Source organism: Artemia franciscana, chromosome 10 (assembly GCF_032884065.1).
Source record: "Artemia franciscana chromosome 10, ASM3288406v1, whole genome shotgun sequence".
In the NCBI taxonomy this organism is placed as follows: domain Eukaryota; kingdom Metazoa; phylum Arthropoda; class Branchiopoda; order Anostraca; family Artemiidae; genus Artemia; species Artemia franciscana.
Window position 1 is genome coordinate 41,199,708 of NC_088872.1, and position 24,495 is coordinate 41,224,202.

Below are 24,495 nucleotides of genomic sequence, written 5' to 3' on the forward strand. Positions count from 1 at the left end.
ATTCGAGTCGAAAATGGAGCACCTGAGACATAAGATCCTTCTATATATCAAGTTTCATCAAGATGCGATCACCTATTCGTAAGATAAAAATATCCCAATTTTCACGTTTTCCAAGACTTCCCGTTTCTCCCTCCAACTCCCCCCAATGTCACAGGATCTGGTCGGAATTTAGAATAAGAGCTTTAAAGCCCAAGAGCCTTCTAAATATCAAATTTCATTAAGATCTGATCACCTGTTCATAAGTTACAAATACCTCATTTTTCCGAATTACCCCCCGCCCCAACTCTACCAAAGAGAGCGGATCCGGTCCGGTTATATCAGTCACGTATCTTAGACTTGTTTTTATTCTTCTTATCCAGTTTCATCCTGACCTCTCCGCTTTAAGTATTTTCTAAGATTTCCGGTCCCCCCCCAATGACACTGGATCCGGTTGAGATTTAAAATAAGAGATCTGAGTTACGAGGTCCTTCTAAATATGAAGTTTCATGAAGATCCGATCACTCCTTCGCAAGTTAAAAATACGTCATTTTTTCGAATTTTATAGAATTAACCCTCCCCCCTATTCCCCCAAATAGAGCGGATCCGTTCCAATATTGTCAATCACGTATCTAAGACTTCTGCTTGTTTTTCCCACCAAGTTTCATCCTGATCCCTCCACTCTAAGCGTTTTCCATGATTTTAGGTCCCCCTAAGCCCCCCCCCCCAATGTCACCAGATCCGGTCGGGATTTAAAATAAGAGCTTTGAGACACGATATCCTTCTAAATGTCAAATTTCATTGAGATCCGATCACCTGTTCGTAAGTTAAAAATGCCTCATTTTTTCTAATTTTTCAGAATTAACCCCCCCCAACTACCCCAAAGAGAGCGAATCCGTTCCGGTTATGTCATTCATGTATCTAGGACTTGTGCTTATTTTTCCCACCAAGTTTCATGCCGATCCCTCCACTCTAAATGTTTTCCAAGATTTTAGGTTTCCCTCTCCCAACTCGCCCCCCCCCCCCCCCAATGTCACCAGATCCGATCGGGATTTAAAATAAGAGCTCTGAGACATGATATCCTTCCAAGCATCAAATTTCATTAAGATATGAGTAACCGTTCGTAAGTTAAATATACTTCATTTTTTCTATTTTTTCCGAATTACCCCCTCCCACTCCCTACATATGGTCAAATCGGGAAAATGACTATTTCTAATTTAGTCTGGTCTAGTCCCTGATACGCCTGCCAAATTTCATCGTCCTAGCTTACCTGGAAGTGTTTAAAGTAGCAAAACCGGGACCGACAGACAGACCGATAGAATTTGCGATTGTTATTTGGTTAATACCAAGTGTCATAAAAATGCATATCAAATATAAATAGAACTATAGGACTCTTTTTAGGGAGAAGAATTCTAACTTTCGAATGTTGTATTTGTTTGCATTGCTAATGTGCCTTCAGGAAGGACATATTTCTACATCATGTTATGCCACACAACGCGGGTGGAGGCTTCCCCCTCTTATTCCTCTGGCTGTGCCATTACGTTACTTCTGTTTATTATAGGGAAATTTTAGACTTGAATAAATATAAGGTTAAAAAAATAAAGCTTTCTAGTTCAATGTAGAAAAGCTAATGATGTTGATAAAAAGAAAAGAAATTCAAAATAAGCTTATGCAAGGAAAAGAAATGCAGATTCAATATAAAACGGAGCTTTGAATGAAACAGGTGTAAATAATAGCATGTATTAAGCATGAATTACAAGAAAATGATTGGTTTCAAGGAATGCAGAACTAAAAAGACAAGAGAAGATCTTATGTATAGAGTATGGCTATCATGCTACACACTTTTTTGCGTATCCCTTCAAATTACATTAATAAACTAAAGCAATTCCAAAAGAAAATTAAGAGAGATATTAAAACTTGAGACGTGTAGAAATTCCACATTTAAATTAAAACTTAGGGACAAACAATTTGTGATAACGAATTAAAAGAAGTGACTATTGCTTATACTCGCCGAAGGTCTCTAGAAAATTAGCTTTCATAGTATTACATGCATAGAAAAATCAGATTTTCTGGTGATCTAACTATAAAGTTCATTTAAGTTAAAAATTTTGTTTTCGACCCCCTTCCGAAAAATGTCTCAGTACGTACGTATATGCAGTCCATCACAATGAACTGTTAATACATACCGTTTACCCAAAAAACTAGCGACTTCATGTTATCAAATCCTAATGAACAAGGATGTATCTGGAGGGGGGACCGGGTTTGAACCCTCATCACCTGAAAGGCTTGTCCGACTCGTAAAAATGTAGTGAAATACATATAAGCAAATCAAAATAAACATCCCCAGGACAAAGATCCTGGGTACGCTCCTACTAATTGATATTTGGCAACGGCTTATTGGTACACACTTCCTTTGGACAGTAGAATTTTTAATTCAGACGTTTTAACAGACGATTGATAAATACCATAAAATACCTCCAATTGCCCATTAACTACATTTCTTGCATTCATAAATACTCCCAGTAAAGCACTATATAACCTTATCTTGAGGAGCTGGAGGCTGAGGAGGGGGCAAATACCCTCATATATGCTATAATTTATGTTCATGTGAGTCTTAATGTCATTTTTTACTTTATTTTGGAAAATATTGTTATTTGAATTTTAAGACCGAATTGGCCGACACTGATGAATAAGTTAAATATTTTCAAATAAAGGACGGGACAAGGCCAATAGTAGTGAAAGACTTCGCTGATATTTAGACTGTTGTTGGCGGTCCTTCCTCAGTACCGAAAATAGGAGTTTGAAGAAGACGAAGTGAAGTCTAAAGAACACAATGATTTCAAAGCGAAGATTGACTACCCACGAATTGAAAAAGCAAAGAACAAATCAACAAAATATATAGTTATTTAACTTTTCCAATTCACGTTACTAACAAATGGTCAACCTTCCAAACTTAACAGGTTCTAAAAGTTAACTAAATCTAAAGAATATAAAAGAAAATAATTAGAGATTCATTTTTCATTATACCACGTCATCATGCTTTCCATGGGACCTTGTTTTTCTTGGGCCATCAGACGAGTTTAAAGGATTATTGATGAATTATATTTTACCTTCTCTGAGAAACTTATGACGCATAGAATCTGAAACTTGTTTCTATTATTTTTGAGACAATTTCTATGCATTATACTGTTTTCAAGCTACTACTGGTTCTACTACTACTGCTGCTGGTTAGCTTAACCTCCTGTATTACTGGTCTGCTACTACTATGCTACTTCTTGTAGGCTACTGCTAGTAGCCTACCACTGGTCAATAATAAATGAAAACATTTTGTAGCGTGTATTTATGCCCCACTTCCTTGTGAGCAGAACCTATCGTCATCTCCTAAAAGGCCTAGAATTTTAAATTCAGGACACTTGAAATAACAGGCTTTTCGGATGGAAGAAATTTGTTTTCTGAATTTTACTTATCTGAAGCTTTTGCACGCTCTGCACCCCCCCCCCTCCCAAGAATAATTTCTGCTTACTACCGTTTGTATATACCCTCTTGTTCTAACAATACTACCCTTGCTGAACAACTATCTTGGACATTTTTAGAATAATAATAATAAGAAAAATGTAGCGAATAAGCAGAATAAAACAGGTATATCTAGTAGTAACTTTTATCTCGTTAAGACCAGTAATTATGTTGTAAATCCTGATATTTAACCAATGCATGTTGTTATAGCAGTTTTGTTGGAAGTGGTGGACATCAACAAGACGCGCAGTACGGTCCTTCCTCATTGAACACAGCTGCTATGGTAGCTGCAGCAGCTACTGCGACAGCCACTGCAACAGCGAGCGTAGTAGCATTGCAAGAACGACCAGACATGGGCCAGTTTGGACAGGTATGAATCTTATTTTGTTAGATGGAGATTCTCTACAGTTGAAGTTTACTTGTACGTACGTCTGTTCTGCGATTTTGCTAATATAACTTATAGGAGGAAATGAAAACAATTTCTTCCAGAAACATAGATAGAAGTTGACTAGTTATGTATCGGGCCTTATTTTTATAGCGACCTCGCACCACAGAAGACGTCATAAAAAAGGTATTCTACAAAGTTCCAAGGATTTCCGGATTGTTTAGTGCTTGAAATAGAGTGTTATTTTCACAATTTTTTTTCTTCAAACGTTCCTTGGGAGAACTTAACCAGTCTTTTGAGGAATCTCCTTATCCTGCTCTCCACCCATTTATAGATGTGCTTATTATTGTGAATTATCTACGTAAATAGTAATGCTCTTGATTTACATCTTGTGTTGATGAAGAAGGCGCTTTCAGGGCTAGTGTAAGTTTAGTGCCTTAAATTTAGTAACCTGAAGAGTCATTTCACGTTTGGTTATGGTAAGACAGCCTTGAATATGGACTCACTATGTCACGTTTTAATTCTGTTCAAGAACTAAACTACTTAAACAGCCATCAGTTGAGAACAATCTAAAGCAGTGTTCATCAACGTGGTTAGTAGGAAGACTGTAGTAAGGGACTAAGCTTAGGGTTCGAAATTCTCCTGGTTTGTGTGAGTTTTTACACTTGCCAGATTTGGACGACCGCCTATTAAATTTAGAAAAAAAATAAGTATTAGTTATTAAAGAAATGCCCGGAAAAGGTTCCACTGATGAATTCCAACTATTTCTAACACCTGTAAGAAGCAAAGTCGTAGAAGCTGTGCTAATAATTCGAAAACATTCTAACAAATTTCCAAATTATAGCATTCTAGGGACTTATCAGTAATATAAGGACTTACCTGGGAACTTGAACCACTCAAAATTTTACGACTCCGAGTCCAGAGAGTGAAAGTCGGTTTTCCGAAGTCATTGAATGTGGGAGATAGAATCAGAATTGAATCTTGCCAAAATCCTCAAATTCCAAGCTGGCATTTTTAGTTTTCGACTCCCTATCGCTGGAACAAAGGTGTAACGTGAGCTGTAGACACCTAGCCTTGTTGGATGTATTGCGGTTTGATTGTACTTGACATTAGGGGAGTTTTGAAGCGTAGTGGCAGCTCATATGTGGTCAGAAATGTTGTTCCAGTAATCCAATATGAACTTAGCTTATTAAACTTCGTATGCACTTTCTTCATTTTCTAATCACTAAATCTTCCTAAAATTGAAAGTTTTAGTAATTCCTCTTAAATTGCTGGTTTAGTACTAGCGATACTTTATGAAATATGATTAACATTCAAGCTTTTTTTTAGCTTATATATTGATCAAGCTGTTATTGAAGGCTCACATTAAGCCGTTCCCTAACTTCAGTAAATCACTGACGTGTGTTTTCGTTCCTATTAAATCTTGATCTGTCTGCGATGAAAAAGCAACTCGGTCGGTTTTATTGCCCTTCCTTTGCATACATTTGTGTCTCGGTGAACTTCTCACGGGCTCGTGCATTCCTTCATAGAAATTCCGAGTCCTCCTGTCTCTTCTGACTTCATTACCTGCCTCTCTCATCACCAAAAAGGAAATGCTCTTTGAGGAGTCTCTACTTCTTAATTTACTATCTAAATGTAGGAAGATATAGTAATTCCAATTAGGGTATTACCGCTTTTGGATGTCACTAAGCTCCTCCCTACATCAATGCGGCCTTCAGGGGTTCTTACAAATCGCTATACACGACCTTTAAACGCGCGTATAGCAATGGTATGCATCGGATGCTCTAAATCACCGGGTTCTCTGCTTTGATACTAAACGCGAATGGGTGCTTACTTTGCACTCTAGGAAGGGTTAATGTGTCTAGTTGGTTACGAATGACTGAGATCGGGCATTATGAAAAAAATTTATCCAGTTGATTCTTCGCTGTTTCTTTTTTATGTTTGTCTAGGAGCTGAAAACCATGGTTAACACCGGTCTTTTTTTTTCTATTAAAGTGACACTTTTTATGAGAGTGGCTCCCGCTGACTTAACCCCCTGCTTTGTTCATTGAAGTTAAAAAATATTGCGGGAACAAAATTCTGCTGTCGAACGCTTAGGTTAAATATACTGCTCCAGGTAAGAGGAAGCTATGGGGTAAATATATCCTACCTTCTACTTTGACTTGAAGGAGCTCTTATGAAAATTCGGAAAATTTGGTCGGAGTTAATTTAACCAGATATTGGTTAATGGGTCCGATAGAACCTTTATATGTGTAAGATGGCTTTCACTTCCTATATACCAGAAGTTAAACTGGTCACACTTATGTATATTTAAAGGACCTATCACAAAGTTGTAAAATTTGGGCCTTAAATATATTTCTAAAACTCCTCCCCCCCTCAGAAAGTCCTATATTTGGTTTTCAAACTTTCATTTCCAGAGTTTTCATTTCTATTGACAAGGGTTATTCTTTTCTTAATGCTCATGTTCCATGAACAGTATAAAAATGGATATACATCTTTTTGCCAGGTTTCGGGCTCTATAAAAAATCTTTGGCAACTATTGCTCAAAGTATTTGCAACAGTTTTGGTACGGGGTTGTAATGTTGGGTTAAAAAATTACGTTTCTTTGTTTCTCTGACGTTATTTTTTAAAAGCAAGTTAAAGCGACAATGCTGGGTGAAAAGTTACCGCGAGATCTATTCTTTGAACATTCAGAGCTGAAGTTTAAGCTTTGTTCATTGTACCAACGTTAATGTATGTAGGTAATATTTGATTTGTCAGAAAGGCAATACTGATAATTTTTTATGAAAAAAATTTTCCTTATTTGTTTCATTTTAAAAATCCATTCAGCAGAAAAAAAACGGTTAAACTAGATTTTTTTGTAGTTTTCATTTCAACTTGTTGTTTTTGTTTGACTTTTATTTATATAATTTACTTAGGATTATGAGTTGCTTACTATTCTAGGCAAGGGTGTATCCAGGATTTTGGTTTGGGGGTAGCTACAAAAACGCATCACAAATTTGTTTATCTTACGAATTGGGTGAAATTTCCAGGGGGTTAAACCCCTTGGATACGACTCAGAGGCAAGGTCTTTGTTTAAAACACAATATAGGGGACAAGCTGGGGCCATACTCTGGCACGGACGAGAGAATTTACTTGGAAGAGGCTACAAATTTGAATAAGACGGCTAAAATACACTGTAAAGATTTAAAGGCTTTAGTCAGAGGGGTTTGGAATTGAAGCTCCTATCTATCTCCAATCTGCCTTATCCAGCAGTTCTCAAACCTGAATAAGTTAGGCCGTGTCTCTTTAAATTATGTAGGCTAGGCTAATCTTAGAGATAAGAATAAGAGATCAGTCCTCGGAGTATCTAAAAATTTGTCGTTTTTTAGCTAAAACGTGTCCATCTTGAAATCTCAAATACTAACGTTTTTTTTTCAGTTGTATTATTAACCAAAAGACGCTTTGTAAACCACTTTCAAAGGGACCAATTAATATCAAATATAATGAAAAAGTTCGTATAAAACATTCATACAAAATGACTATGTGTTAAACCACGAAACTCATATGAACATGCAAATCCCTTATTCTAGAGTCCTTGACTTACGACATCCCTGGTAAACTTGGATGCTAAAAAAAAGAGGAAAAAATATACTTCGGCGAAACGTGACATTTTATTTTTTTTTTTCACCAAAAGGCATATCCAGTTGAGAAATGTTTCGTTTTATGTCATAAATTGACAAAATTTTTCTCTTTTTTGCCCTTTTATGTCCCGAATTTCTAAATTATTTCACTTTTTCCCGTTTATGGCTATGTGTACCAGCACATGGGAATGTGTCTTTTTGACAGAAAATGTGTCCGGTTGACAACCCTGCTGACATATTCAAGGGTTTTCTGAACCCAACTGTCTTCTGTCATCCTCCCACATAGCCCAGCAATTTCAAAATGCAGTTGATCCAAGCATGTTTTTAAGGGCATGACCTTTCTTACCTGGCGCTTGCAAGTGCACATTTTTGTGATATATGAGGAATATGACGATTATGCTAAAAAAAATATTTAACAATCATCTTCCCCCTATTTTGTGCAACCTTGCCCCCCCTTCAAAAAAAGATTTTGGGTGCTCATGATGTTGGATGACTGAGCTATCACAAGATCAAACTCTCTCTGTGAAGTTGATTTAAAACCTTTGACTGGCAAATTCCTCCCTTGTTGCTTTCTCGTGTTGCTTTGACTGTTTACCCTTTCTATTGTGTCTGCATACCATCCGAGGTTGTCGGCTAGTCTGAAGTCTATATTGCTGGTTGTCATACGTAGGGGGTTTTGACAGGCGTCGCCAGGTGATGGAACCTGGATTGATAATACGATTAGTGGTTAATCGTTTTACCCAAGTTTACTGCGATCATATATAATGATAGGTAGGGCGAATACGGATGTAAGCAAATGTTGTTATTAATCAGAAGAGGAATCATGCAGACTAATTATTTGTCTCAACCTCTCAGAATTTTATATTCGACAGTAAAAGGTCAAAGAGGCTTCGCCTTAGGGGCTGATGTTAGTTTTAGAAATATGGGCAATTCATACTGGAAGGTTGACTCCCACGGACGTGAGATTTGATCCGAGAAGGCATGAAGTATTTGCAAAGTGTTTGAAACGTAGGTGTTAACAGATGTGGTCGGATATTTGGACCGCCCCCCACTCATGAAGGATCAAAAATACACAAAAGTTGCAAAGTTCTTGATTTTAGTTTTATGTAAATGATATTCAGCCTTTGCTCCTCCCACTGAAAAAAGTTGTACGGGCTTGTCCTTTCTTAGAAAAATTCTGCGGGTGCATGCTTTAGGAAAACCGAGTTTCTCGTTTGTGATTCTTCCTGGGAGTTGGAGAAATATAGTTTGATGTCGGAATGTATAAGCTACTAGAGGTCATAGCACTGTCTTGAAATTCAATTTCACTCTAGCCAGCTTTCTGTTATATTAAACATTGCGTTTGTAAGTTGCGCCCTCTTAATAATTGCATGAAATGTAGGAGTATTTCAATCTGTTAATTTAATCAATGGTTAAATTGAGTAGACAACTTTGAATCAGTCTTCCGCATTGAGTTGTAAACTCCTTGGTGTAGCCAAAAGCCAGCTTCCTTCCTTTAAATTGGGCGACTAAGCTGCTCTATTCTTATTTGTCGCTATTTCTGTTCGTTTTAAGTTTAACCTTCGTTACTCATTGCAATTTTTTAAACGAAAAGCAACATATTTTGGTACCGCCTGCTCCCTCGTCAAATTTACACTACTATTACTACTACAAAAACAGCTGCTAATGCTCCGCCTCCGTCATAATCTATTCTAAGCTTTTCCCTATACGCCATCCAAAGAAGTTCCAATTTCCTTTAAATCCTTTATAACAACTTGTTTCAACCTTATTCGGGGAAGACCTGCTTTTCTTTTAGCCCTAAATGCATGGGCGGAAAGTACGATCCTGGGTACTCTGTCATATAGCCACATTTGCATACATCTTACTGTTTGAAATGCGGCTATTCAGAAAAGTAACTAAAACAGCCCCCCCCCCACCAAGTAGTGTAAACTTTGGATTAAGGCTTCCTGACGAGATGCCAAACACTAGGCCTACTCATAAAGAACCAAGCGGTCCAAGTTCAGTAAACTTTGTGAGTTTACTAAATTTTAAATATGAGTTTACTTAAATTTTTGTTTATTTCGTATTCCTGCAGAACATCAAATTTCCTTTGCAAACTTGAGAAAAAAATTTTGCATCTCTTCTAGGTTTCTTGGAAATCATTCTGGGATAGTCGATCTCGAATGCCTCTTGTACTATAATCAAGTAATACTGTTAAAAGTACGCAAGATGACGTGAACTTCCTTATATACGAAATTGCTTCATTCACTTAAAAATAATTTCCAAGGCTTTCTTGAGCATCTCATTTTTTTTTATATCCTACTGGCACATTTTTTTTTTTTTTTTACTAGGAAACGATTTTTTTTCAAGACGGATAGACAAATAAGGCTAGTTTTAGAACTGAAGCTGACATTGGTTTTCCAAAAAACAAAATTTCTTAAGTGATTTTTTATACTTTGAAGCTTCGATTGTGCAAATCCCCTACATTTGTCTAAGTAAAATACCCTAGCTTCAAAGCTAAACTTTAAAGAAATTTTTTTCTTTTCAGTTTTTGGAATTCTGCAAGTTTTGAAAAAAAACTCGAGTTTCTTAAATCTAGTTTTATAGATGTATTTTGCGTAATCTGTGAAGCAATAATTTTGGTTCGTTTAAAAGTTTAAACTTTATTCTACTTCCATAAACAAACAAAAACAAATTTTAAATCAATATATAGAAGTAGTTCCGAATATCCATACTTGTTCTAGAACTTGGTTCATTGCGCTTACGATTTCTTATTTTTTTTACCTTTAAAAACATTTCAAGAGAAATGGAGAGGTTTGTAGCCAGACAATCCTCTGTAGCACGGATTTCTAGCTTTTTTTAGTGCTAATTTTTCCACAAGCATGTTTACCCACATGACCTATCAATATTTTACAAGATTATGAAATACTAGTTCTCGTAATGTTCACAAGAGACTATAGTGCCTGTACCAGCGCCGTAACCAGGATTTTTCTTTGGGGGAAAGGACTTTAAACAAGAGCTAAGAGCTCATATGGTACTTGTGACGAGGTCGGAAGAGCCAAGAGCTCATATGGTATGAGCTCTAGCAAAATTCTAAAAATCAATAGATTTCTTTAAAGGAAAATCAGAGGCTTAATGCCGGTCGGGATTCAAAATAAGAGCTCTGAGTCACGAGGTCCTTCTAAATATCAAAATTCATTAAAATCCGATCACCCAGTCGCAAGTTAAAAATACCTCAATTTTTCTAATTTTTCTTCTCCCTTCAGCCCCCCCCCCAGATGTTTGCTCGGGGAAAACGACTTTATCAAGTCAATTTATACAGCTCCCTGACACACCTACCAATTTTCATCGTCCTAGCACGTCCAGAAGCACCAAACTCGCCAAAGCACTGAACCCCACCATCTAACTCCCCCACGGATCCAGTCTGGTTACGTCAGTCACGTATCTACGTCATTTATAAGCATTTTCCAAGATTTCTGGTTTCCCCCTCCAACTCCCACCAAGGTCAACAGATCTGGTCGGGATTTGAAATAAGAGCTCTGAGACATAAGTTCTTCTAAATATCAAATTTTATTCAGATCCGGTCACCCGTTCTTAAGTTAAAAATACCTAAATTTTTCTGACTCTTCCAAATTAACAACCCCCAGCTCCCCCAAAGAGAACGGATCCGTATCAGTTATGTCAATCTCGTATCTATAACTTGTGCTTATTCTTCCCATCAAGTTTCATCCCGATATCTCCACTCTAAGCGTTTTCCAAGATTACCGGTTTCCAAGATTTCTCTTCCCCCCTCCAACCCTCTGTGTCCCCAGATCCGATTCGAATTGAAACTGGAGCATCTGAGACATAACATTCTTCTTTATTACAAGTTTCATTGAGATCCGATCACCCATTCGTAAGATACCTCGATTTCACGTTTTCCAATAATTCCGGCTTCCCCCTCCAACTCCCTTCAATGTCACCGGATCTGATCGGGATTTAAAATGAAAATTTTCAAGCACAAGATCCTTTTAGATATCAAATTTCATTAAGATCTGATCACCTGTTAGTAAGTTACAAATACCTCATTTTTTCTATTTTTTCAGAATTACCCCCCCCCCCCAACTCCACCAAATAGTGCGAATCCGGCCCGGTTATGTCAGTCACCTATCTTGGACTTGTGCTTATTATTTTTACCAGGTTTCATCCTGATCTCTCCGCTTTAAGCGTTTTCCAAGATTTTCGGTCCGCACCCTAATGACACTGGACCCGGTCGGGATAAAAAATAAGAGATCTAAGTTTCGAGGTCCTTCTAAATATGAAATTTCAGTAAGATATGATCACTCCTTCGCAAGTTATAAATACCTCGTTTTTTCTAATTTTTAGAATTAATCCCCCCCCAACTCCCCCAAAGAGAGCAGATCCGTTCCGGTTATATAAATCCCGTATCTAGGACTTGTGCTTATTTTTACCACCAAGTTTCATTCCGAACCCTCCACTTTAAGCATTTTCCAAGAGTTTAGGTTCCGCCCCCGCCCCAACATCCCCTTCACCGGATAAGGTTGAAATTTAATATAAGAGCTCTGAGACATGATATCCTTCCAAACATCAAATTTCATTAAGATGTTATCACTCCTTCATAATTAAAAAATACCTCATTTTTCTAATTTTTCAGAATTAACCCTCCCCCCACTCCTCCAAAGAGAACGGATCCTTCCCGGTTATTTCAATCACGTATTTAGGACTTGTGCTTATTTTTCCCACCAAGTTTCATCCCGATCCCTCCACTCTAAGCTTTTTCCAAGATTTTAGATTCCCCCCTCAATTCCCCCCAATGTCACCGGATCCAGTCGGAATTTAAAATAAGAACTCTGAGACATGATATTCCTCCAAACTTCAAATTTCATTAAGATGCGATCACTCCTTCATAATTAAAAAATACCTCATTTTTCTAATTTTTCAGAATTAACCCTCCCCCCGCTCCCCCAAAGAGAGCGGATCCGTCCCGGTTATGTCAATCACGTATCTATGACTTGTCCTTATTTTTTTCACCTAGTTTCATCCCGATCCCTCCACTCTAAGCGGTTTCCAAGATTTTAGGTTCCCCCTCAAATCCCCCCAATGTCACCGGATCCAGTCGGAATTTAAAATAAGAGCTCTGAGACACGATATCCTTCCAAACTTCAAATTTCATTAAGATCCGATCACTCCGTTCGTAAGTTAAAAATACCTCATTTTTTCTATTTTTCCCGAATTAACCGGCCCCCACTCACCCCCAGATGGTCAAATCGGGAAAAAAGACTATTTCTATATTGATCTGGTCCGGTCCCTGATACGCCTGCCAAGTTTTATCGTCCTAGCTTGCCTGGAAGTGCCTGAAGTAGCAAAACCCGGACAGACAGACAAACAGACAGACTGACAGACAGACCGACAGAATTTGCGATCGCTATATGTCACTTGGTTAATACCAAGGGCCATAAAAACGCATCAAAAATGTGTTTTTACGAGTTTTTTATTTTTATTACGTTTTTACGAGTCAAGCAAACTTTTATAGGGGGGGGGGGGCTAAGCCAACTAACCCCTCCCATGAATATAGCCTGGTCTCTACCCATTTTTGGAGAATCAACGATTTCAACTTATCTAAGGATTTTAACTTACCTGAGGATTTCAACTTATCTAAGGACGATAGAGCGCACGTATCAAGTCGTTATCTCCCGAAAAAAATGGTCAAAGATGTGTTGTTTCTTTCGTGAATTTTTAGAAGGTTGGGAGAAGATCTTTCAGAAAAAAGTTTGAAGCTCTTCTTAATGAACAAACGAGATTGTGCCGGAGCAAAGCGCTAATTTCTGCCATTTTTTTTTATCCAAAGCATCATTCATGGCTGAAATTTGACTAAAATGCTAACAAGTCAAAAAAATTTTAGCTAAGGGATTTAGATCTATCGAAAAAATATAACCTTCCTGTTTCAGAGGCCAGGTTCCAGTTGAGATGTGCATTTATTTCTAAACATATATGCAGTCCATGCATGGTAAACCGTTATTATAAATAGCTTATACAAATCTTGACAGTTTTAGAAGATTGCATTGTTACACAGCAAATGTTAGGGGGATCAGTGGATCTATTCCTTGGGAAGGGGGTGCCTGAAGCTAAAAATATCCAGTTTATAGTACAAAATTTCCAGCTCCCCATCAGATCATAGGAAAGGTGGGTTTGGAGAAAATTTATTTCGACTGAGCATGCAATTGAGGGGCTGATAGGGTTTTAGCTTTACTTAAATCGTCACTTTACTTGATTTGTTGTAGTGTTTTTGGTTTATTTACTTATCTTGTATTTTCTTCGATTCTAGGGGAAGTTCATAAACGAATTTTATAATAATAATTTCCGGTGCTTTAAAGCATTTATTGACATTGTATTGACATTGTATCAAATTGTCCACATGACACTTAACTAAATGAGGATTAAGAAGATCAGGTCAAAATATAGCGGAATGACAATGGATGTTGTCGTTAAAAAGTTTTTGTAAACTTTAATGATAGTAGAAGAAAAAATGCAAAACGAAAGAACTGCTTACTTGTTATTGATTTTTGTATGAATATATCTAGCAATTAGAAAAAGGTCATCAGAATTCTAGTCAACCTAAAATTATTGGTGAAACTAAGTCAAAGTTGTTTCTCGAAGACATTTTTTTTCCATTTCTGTCACAAATTATTTTTAGTTTAAGCTGAAAGTTACTTTAGTCCATATCAGAGGTAATTTTTTTGTGGGGGGGAGGGGGCACTTGTCCTGAGCGCAGAAATTTTAGGGGTGCAAAATTTCAAATAAATTGTATAGCGGTTATAATCGTTTGTAATTTTGAAATTTGATAAAATAAGTCAGAGGGTGCAGTTAATAGATGAAAATAATCAATGAATTATTAATGAATTGATAAAATAGAAATGAGTTAAAAAATAATTAAATAATGATAGTTGAATTGTAATAATCGGAAAATTTGAATTAAAATAATTAATAGTAATTTAAATATTTTGATAATAAATTAAACATTTAATAATAAATTAAAGATAATCAAAACCTATTATTATTAATTAGTAAATTGAAAACGATTTTGCTAATAAATGAAGATTATTAAAATTTGGCCTGAAAATTTTGTGGGAGACAGAAGGGGGGGCTAATCAAGACTTTGGCCGGGGCTTAAGAGAGGCTAGAACCGTCACTGGCCCATATTCTTCTCTTATTGCTTTACGTGCAAAATTGAAAAAAAAAATAAAAAAATAAAAAACACAGTGGCATTTTGATTTTGAGTAACCGTGCCAAGTGCAATCAGTCCTTCGTGTATCCGCCTCAGAAAATCTTCTATTTTCATTACTGATGATAAATTGAATAGGGAATCGTACTATAGAGTAAAAATTTGGATGTTCGACTCTGCTAATATTTTCTATGGTTATTGCCACTAAATCGCGTAAATTTGTTTACCCTTTATGACGTTATTATGTGTCTAACATGAGCCACCGAAATGATTTTTCATCCAATCCCTCAATCAATAGATTCTTTCCCCCATCTGGTGACGCAAGAAGGAACCTACCCTATTTTCTAATATAGGGAGCATAAAATGGTTCAATACTGAAGCTCTTTTGTTTCGCTGTTTTAACCCTCGTCTATAGTGAAGTCTTTAGAAGTCTCGTGATGGACCAATGTTTTTTCTTTGATCCTTAAGGGGATATTAAAAAAAAACTTTGGGAATCGCTTACGGCTAAAATAGGGCATTCTTAAACCCTGGACACGGTAACAATGCATATTTTAAGTAAAAATTTGAATGACATTCAATTTAAAGAGTCACTAAAGGCGCTTTGGGTTTCTATATAACTGCAAGGAGTGAAAGATGTTTTTGACACATAGGTGAAGTATTTGCTCAATAATTCCTTTGGAAATCCCGCTGTAGCGTTAGTTGTGGCAGACACTAGCGGCTCATTGGCGTGTACTATGGTAGTATGCGCTATATAAATGTTTTTACGCGCACTGGAATTACCGGGGTGAATTATTCGAAGATTAAATCTGTAGAACCTGGAATTATAATTTAAGTTCAGTTGTTATATTTTACAACCTGACACTGATAATAGTCTAAAATCATGTACATTTTTACTGCTTCGATTTACTCATATTATGTAGGTGAATGTGGCCACTTTTAAAATGCCACTGCCCACCGAGGGACAGGAGGTTCTTGCCCAAAAGCTTTATTTGTTATTTCTGAGGTGCCAGAAGTTTAAGGGATATATCCCTAAATATGATATCAAATAGCATCATACTGTGATATGACCCAAAATGCCTTCTATGAATCTTTAAGGCAATAAGCGACGTTAATTAATACTCTTAATGAGCTTTTTGCCCTTTGTGACGGAAATTTCTGTTAACTTTGGGTCACATTAACTTAACCCTGTTCATCTCAGCCCATTTAACTCAACCCGAATTCAACTCGACGCCCATTTGATCCCCTTTAACTTGACTCCAATTCAATTCAACTCCTGAACACGATATGTTAGGTTGAATGGGAGTTGTGAGGGGGTTGATTTAAACCAGGATGAAGTTGCATGGAGATGAATTTAATGAAGATTAAATTCAATGGGGGTTAAACTACTTAGTATTATGACACTTTTTAGACTTAGGGATGCTGCAAATAAAGTTTTAAGAGAAGAAGAGTGTGGTTTTAGGAAGGGCGGAGGATGCAGAGTCCATATTCACACTTTTAGATTAACATTTGAAAAGTGCCTGAGTCATCAAACATCAAACACCTCAGCAAGTATTCGATACAACTGATAGACGTGCTTTAGCAAAGGTCATATTCTTCTATTCAGATAAATATAATAAAGTGTTTAGTGCCATGAACGAGGTTAACATTGCTGCAGTTCAAGTAGAATTTAAGATTAGTCGCTGGTTTCGTATGAAATAAAGAATTAAGAAGGGTTGCGTTCTATCCCTATTGATATGGATCATTTTGATGGACTTTGTCATGAGGAGCACAGCAAAGGCAATGGGAGAACACGGAATCAATTGGGGTAGTAAAACTCCTAACAATTTATTATGCTGATGATTTAAGCATCCTAGATGAAAACGTAAGCAAAATGAATGAACTTTTAGAGGTTTTGCGAGTTCATTTGGTTGTTAGAGTATAGTAGATTTGAAAATTACTGTTAAGAAGACCAAATCACTAAGACTAGGAATAAGTGAAGGTGAAGAGGTGCTGTTGGGCAAAGAGAAAATCGATCAAGTGAATAGCTTCGCTTATTTAGATTTTATTAGACGATGGGGGCATGAAGATATTAAAAGTAGAATAGCCAAGTCCCAGTGTGTTTTTTCATAGTTGAAAAAAAAATTGGAAGAATGGGAAGATGAGTCTGTGCAGCTACAGTGATGACAATAGTCAGGTATGGTTCTGAAGCATGGGTGCTCCGAAAGACGGAGGAGGATTGCTTGATATTTTTCAGAAAAATTGCCTACGTGTTGTTTTTGGTACACGACTGACTGACCGTATCTCAAACAATAAGCTGTACGAAAATGTGGTTCAATCCCGGTTCTTAGGGCTATAATGATAAAAAGGTTAAAATGACTAGAACAAGTTCTTCGGATAACAGATTGCCAAAAATAGTCCTTTTCGACTAACCGTATAGGGTCAACCAAACAGCAGATCGTTCTCGAACGGGGTGAGAGGATGTACAGAAAAATTCAAGGGAGTTGGGAACATCTTGGGAGGGTTTAAAGAGGGAGGCTTCAGATGGATTGGGAGTGGGGAGAAGCGTGTGTAGCTGTGTCGGTCTGAGGTGGCCTGGTGCTCAGTGAGTTGTTAGTAAGTTGGCTTATGACTCTGTATATAGGAACTCCTATGGCGCTGATTTCGATAAACTTTCAGCGAGTTGCAATCTATACTTCGATCTAAAGAATTAGACCTCACCAACCGAGTTCATAATTATTTTCTTTTCGTTTTATGTTGAACTTTATCTTTACGTGACAAAAATAATTCGTATAAAAAGGATTCATTTTCATGTCAAAACAGACAAATAAGATCCATTTTATTCATAAGTACTAATAAACATATTAAAGATAAACCAAAAGGCTAAATAGCCTTTGAAATAGGGGGGCGGGGTCCAAGTTTAAAGTACATACGTGGAAAAACAGAGAAGGAAAGGAGAAAAACTAGGCTGAAATGAATGCTAGAAATCGAAACTTACCTCCATGTGGGAGTGCCCCCTCGGAAACTCTTGGAAACTGTTTGATAACTTTAGCAGCATTTCCACCTCTTAATTTCTTGGCCGAAACTGTTTTTCTGTTATACAAAATGGCAGAAAACGGCAGTTTTTAGAGTTCCAGTTTCTATTGATCCGGGTCGCTCCTTACTTACAGTTCGTTACCACGAACTGTTTGATTACCCATCAAAATCCAAACAGAGATCATGAAAATATTGTTCGTTTTTCTGCGCAACCAAAAGTAATGGATTAATAAAACTTTACAGTTTCATTAAGTGTAATTAAACAAATAGAAAAGGTTTTTCAACTAAAGTAAGGAGCAAGTTAAAAACTAAAAACAGATATAAATTTCGCTGTATATAAGAGGACTGCCCCCTTTTCATCACCTTGCTCATTAAACCTAAGTTTTTTAGCGTTTTGAAAAATCTTTTTTCCTATTGAAAATTTTCTTACAAAATTCTGACAAAAGCCAAGCCTCAGTAAGGAGCAAAAGAGGAGACGGTTCCCTTCATATAAAAAATAATAGGTTTCAATTCTCTTCGTTACTTTCAGTTGAAAAGATCTTTTTTTAACTTTTGATTGTTTTCTAAACCATACCCAGGTCAAACCAAGATATAATTCGAGGTGCCGGTCCCTTAAATCCCTGGTTAACTTGGTTTTAAACTGGGTAAATGATAATTGTACGCTGATTAGTACCGTATTACGTTTGAATTTGCAATATAAATTTTGGATAACTGGGATAACTTTGTAACTATATATTATTGAATACTTTATTGAATACAGTATGCATAATATATTGTTATAAAATTAGCTTCGCTGAATTTTAAATTGGTTGCAAATACGTCCTCTGTGGGGTAAAGTTGTAGTTTGGTGCCCTAAAATGCAAGAAAACAAGCCTTTCCCCTGGCCCAATCTGTGCGGTCACTTAAAAAAGAGATTTAAATTTGCGTTTGAATGAGCTCCCTCCCAATTATTTGGACTTTCGGTTTAATTCAATCACCCCCTGGGAAAAAAGCAAAACAAATTAACATACATAAATATGTTTCTTCTATAAAAAAAAAAGAAGCAAAATTCCACATTTTAAAGATTGGAGCTTGAAACCTCTATGATGAGATTTTGTGATATGATCTATCTATTCGGGGATTTTCAATAAGAACGTTTGCTTTTTTTGGCGGTGTTTTCCCTTTTTTCAAAAATCAGGCAAATTTTATAAGATTTTTGGTATAGGGTGGGTAACAATAAACTGAAAGAATCTTTTATATTTAGAATCAGCATATAAAGCCAATGCTGCCGGTGTAGCAGTTTTCATGATAATTCCATTTTTAGTTTCGGTGAATCTTGGCCCAAGATCCCCTTAATACTTCCAGTTTATTATCACAAACTGTTTGATAAAATTCTCTTGCGACGAATTTTTTTTTGAACCTGTTCATTTTGTTTAGTTCAATAGGACAATAAAAAGAAAGAGAGTCAATTTAACAACTTGATAGTAATTTAAAATTATGTTTTTCTTTCGCTATTCTATTTTTTTTAATGTCTGAATATATAAAGGATTTAAATTCGATGGGGAGGATTATCCTGTTATGAAACAGGTACATTTTACAGGGTCGGTATAAAATTAAAACGTGGTATATATGCAAACAGGATGATTTGAGTATCTCTACTCTTCCTATAAACTATTCTAAGGCATAGGAAGTTGCATACAGACAAGTCTTCTCTTACAATCGACTTAGTAATAAATGTGTCTGTAATTTTGGTTTGAGTTTGATTTTCTTTTAAGATTAAATGCATAAAAATCAAATATTTTGTTGATTCAATAAATTGATCCCTTTGCCAGGAATCCTTGTCGTTAAAAGTTTGCTGTATTGTGGTTCATTAACATGCAATTTAATTGCTCTTTTCATTTGAGAGTTCTTTCCTAAAAGTATATAAAAATAAACTTATTGCTACAAAAAAAATACCCTGAAATATATTCCCTATCACCCAACCACCACTGATATTTTGGCGTTTGTCCCCCCCCCCTGGATTAATTTCTGCCAGGGCCTTTGTACCTATAACATTTTTAGATTTTTAGCATAACTTCAATTTGAAGCTGGTGCCTTCCTGCTTACTGGTAGAATATTTAGAGCAGATCCTTGTCGAACTCTCTTAGAAAGATTAATGTGTTCAGAAAGCCCTTTCTTACGGTGGCCAGCGATTTTTTTCCGTCCCAAAACAAGACGGATGTGTGTGTGGGAGTACCGATCATGGAAAGCCTGGATAGTGCTGCTATCTACACCTGAATCTAAGAGGCAGAACAGTGCTTGCGAGTGTACGATTGAGTCGAAGGCAGCAGCAGCAGCAATAATAATAATAATTTATTTATCCTGATAATAGTAATAATTTATCCTGAAATATATTCCCTGTCACCCAACCACCGCTGCCATTTTGTCGTCTGCCCCCCCTGGAAGATTTTCTGCCGGCGCCCTTGAACAGACTTAATCCACAATGAAAGAACAGGCAGCAAAACTAAAGTGGAACCAAGGCGGAACTGACTAAAGTGGGACTTTTCCTTTATTGAAAACTCGATCATTACCCCAACCCCTAGTTAGGAATATTCATTATTCACACATTTTGATAAAAGCATATCACCAAACATTCCCACCTGGAGATTTGGCTTTGGGGGAGGGGTGCAATTTTAGAAATTACTCGAAGCATAGCTCTACGTCTGTTATATAAACAATTATTGGACAAAACTGACGCTTCAGGGGGATACAGTTTCTAAATAAAACAAAAACAAATCTTTGGGCTTTGTTAAAAGATACTTTTTTTGCGTATGTTAATATTTATTTGATAATTATATTAATTATAGATTAATTTATATTATATTAATATCCCTTTATATTAATTTGATATACAGTTTTATATTGTTTGTATTATATGTAAACAATATAGTTTTATATTTTTTATAATATAGTTTTATATTGGACGCAATAAAGATCTGCACATATTGAAAATTAAAATTGATAATTATATCAACCGGATTTTAATTAAAAAAAAATGGTCCTGAAAAGATAATTTGAGTATGATAGTAGGGTGCCCACAGATATGCCCCTGTGGGTCACTGTGTATTTTTAGGCCACCATTTCCCCATTTCGTATTGGCATTTTTTGTTTCGTGTGTCTCACTTTTATCCTTTGCCATCTAGCCAAGGCTGAGGTGTTTGTCCAACTCGTGAAAACGTAGCATATATATATATATATATATATATATATATATATATATATATATATATATATATATATATATATATATATATATATATATATATATATATATATATATATATATATATATATATATATATATATATATATATATATATATATATATATATATATATATATATATATATATATATATATATATATATATATATATATATATATATATATATATATATATATATATATATATATATATATATATATATATATATATATATATAAAGTTAGTTTGAGTACCCCCCCCCCAACAAAAATCCTGGATACGGCGCCAGATCTATCCTTATTTGTTTGAAACATATAAATGACGGTCGAAAAAAGCACGCTGCAGATCGCACACGGCCTGCATCTTGGACCTCGTGCTAATTTAATTGCCTTAGGTACCCTGCAATCCGATTGCCTTTTGACATATCTTGTCGGAAGCAGATGTTTTGCAGGTCCGGTTTCCTGGGCACGTGCGAATATAGCGACGATCTTCCTTGGACGATTCCAGATGTCATCGCCCGAAAGGCTTCAGCAATCCGTCTGACGCTTTCTTCATTGTGTCGTAAAAATGACAAGAAGGTCTGCCTTGTTGAAAGAACACTTTGGAACCATATATAGAAGTTTAATAAACCGGTTTGATGATCATCATCTCAGCTAAGAAATTAATTTACTCTTGAGCAATATGAGATGCTTGCCGCTGTGTGGTTTTGGGCAATAGTTATTGTTATCGTGACTGTATGGCCAAGAAGGCCTCACACAAATTGCTTAAGAAAAGGAGTAAAGCGAGGCTGACGAGACGACCATATTTAGCCTTAATGTGATATCAGATTCTTGATGCTGGATTGGTTTTAACTTTTTCTCATGGTCATTGTTACTACTACGTCCTAATTGACACTATGATTATGTTAATTATGAAAATAACATGCATGATCCGAATATATAAATAAAGACAGTGCTTAATTAATAGTTTGGTTTATATTACCCCAATCCAGTAATATCCGCTGATGTGACATTTTGAAGTTAAATGATGATGATATTTTATTAGTACAGGGCCTCCAGTTCGAAACGTAATTTCATTGGATAATTTGATAAGAACAAATTTATGAGTCTTAATAGCAAGATGTGTAACATATTTTTGTGAATATTAATAGCAACCACTTTTTTGGAGCCCCCATAAACTGGGGTATGGAGGGGTGGGGTGGTTAGGCCTGCATCTCCCCTGTAAATTGTCTTGGTTTTTCTTCTTGAAAAACAATGAAAGGGGGATATTCTACATAAGTCACAGGAAGGGGTGGGGATATGCAAAGTAATTGTTGGGTAAATTTGTAACAGTAATAAATTTTGTTAGAGAAATTCCTTTCCCCTTTTAAAATTTCTCTGACAACGTCCCTGCCTATAAACGACGCTGCTTTAGGGCGCTTCATAATCAGTTTAAACAAGGCCCTATTCAGGGGGCTAGGGAGTTTGAAGCCCCCCTCGAAATGTTTGTCCGGCTCGTAAAAACGTAACAAAATGTATATGACCAAATTTTTGATGCGATTTTTGAAGTATTTTATTTTTGTAAAACCCCCAAACAAAACTCCTTCTGTAACACCCCCCTCCCCCCCCAAAAAAAAAAATTGTGGACATGGCCCTGAGTTTAAACCATGTATTTTTTTCGGGAGGAAGATGAACATGCCAGGAAAATTAAAAAAGAGACACGTCACATGAGTATAACAAATGATATTGTAGAATCACAAGACATTGGTGGGAACCAAGTTTTGGACCCCTTGTCATGTGAACATATCTGGTTTAAATCGGTAAGTTGGTTTTGAAATTTAATATCTGTTTCCAACATCTTAATTACCAGATCATTTTCTTACGAAATAGTGATGGTCAATATTGAGCTTGATCATCACCCAATTACTTTCGCCGAACTTTTTTTTTCGCCGAGTAGATTTCTCGGAAACACAGTTCTAGGTCCTAGATTCTCGGAGGAAAACACTTAGGATTGTTACTTTTATGGTTTCATTGTTCCAACTCAGTCTGGCTCATTTATTTCGAAACATTCTCATGCAAGCTGATTATATGATCTCTTCGATGATATGGAATACATTAGTCCCGTTAATTGCTGGTATAATACATAGTCGTTTCACCCTTGTTATTGCTGTTTGGTTCGGGACATTGTTGCTTTTGTGAAATTCCTATTTGCTGGTTTGGCTTTCGCTTGAGATCTCTGTGGGTACCTCGTCCTGTTTACAAGGAAGATCAATTGGAAGTATATTTGGGGATTCTAAAGTATGTGCATGCCGTATGTCTGTACCCGACTAGACATCCTCATATTTTTTATTTATTTGATCCTCAAGTGAAATGACTCAAATGGAGGGCTGCTTTTGAAAGTGCTGGATTTAAGCACGTAGGCTTTCTGAACACGTGAGTAATATAATAGGAGATGGGGAAGTGGTGGTAAAACTCTTTGGGTAAAAAATATTTTCATAATAGCGTTTTCCTCTTATGTAATCACTGGTACTTGTGTATTATACAGAACACACTCAATAATTGAAGTTAGTTTAATCATAATGCAATATACCAAGATATGATGAAAATATAATGCTTTATTAACAAAATTATGAAAACTACATCAACGAATTATAGATAGCAGGCCAACCAGAATGCATTATATTAAATACTTAACCGAACCACCTCTATATATATAATATTTAATTACAATACATCTGCATCGTAGTTTGTTTCACGAAAGAATGAGGAGCTATTCTCAACCGAATACGAGAGAAAAGTTGGTTTTACTCAGACCAAACGAAGCAAACTTCTTGAGTGTATTCTGGATAATACACAAGTACGCTATCATTTTTTACTATTTGCATGAAAATATGTATGTATTCATAAATATAGCCTATACCCCTATATACCCAATGCATGCCACCATAAACGCATTAGTTGCAATTATAAATATATACAATAAATAGTATGAACGTAAAACTGGCATAACTATTGTAATAAAGATATCGTTTTTTAGAACTTAAAAGGCAAATACAAAAAAAATTATACTTTTATCTACATTTTTACTTCCATTTCACGAGTCGAAGAAATTTTGGGGTATGGGGTTCGAACCCACTAACTCCCCTGGAAATAGCCTTGGTTCTGAGACTAAAAACATGTTTCGAAGCAAACACGTAAACAAAATCACCAAATTCGAATTGAAAGGAAGTCGTTGGGCCACAGAATATTCCTTAATATGAGCGCGATTTTTCTTAAAACCACTCCAATCCTTTCACTTAATTTAGTAGGATGATGGCATTCATTTATATAGAAACACATATAACATCAGGCTCGTTTGGGAAAAATAATTTAAAGGGAGAATGGGGTGAGTCTGTCAAAGACCAGAAACTGCGAATTAAACAAAATTTATGGTTGGAAATCAGAAGGGTATGGACAATTCGTTAGGCTCAAAAACTCTAAAAAAAAAAAGGCTCAAAAACTCACCTTACCAGTATATCTTTGTATGAATAGCGGAAATAAAGAATCTGTTACACTTTGACAGAATCCTTGCTTTAAGGCAAAAA

General features: G+C 36.1%; 1 protein-coding gene across 3 annotated transcripts in view; it reads left to right on the plus strand.

Moving 5' to 3' along the window:
* The window catches only part of LOC136032196 (zinc finger MIZ domain-containing protein 1-like), a 162,273-nt gene that overhangs the window by 24,257 nt on the left and 113,521 nt on the right, over positions 1-24,495 (plus strand). For 2 of the 3 annotated variants that reach the window (XM_065712404.1, XM_065712403.1), the window contains exon 4: positions 3,700-3,859. In XM_065712404.1, the coding sequence (XP_065568476.1) occupies positions 3,700-3,859 (160 nt within the window). The remainder of the gene's footprint in view (positions 1-3,699; positions 3,860-24,495) is intronic. The other variant, XM_065712405.1, reaches the window with a different exon arrangement.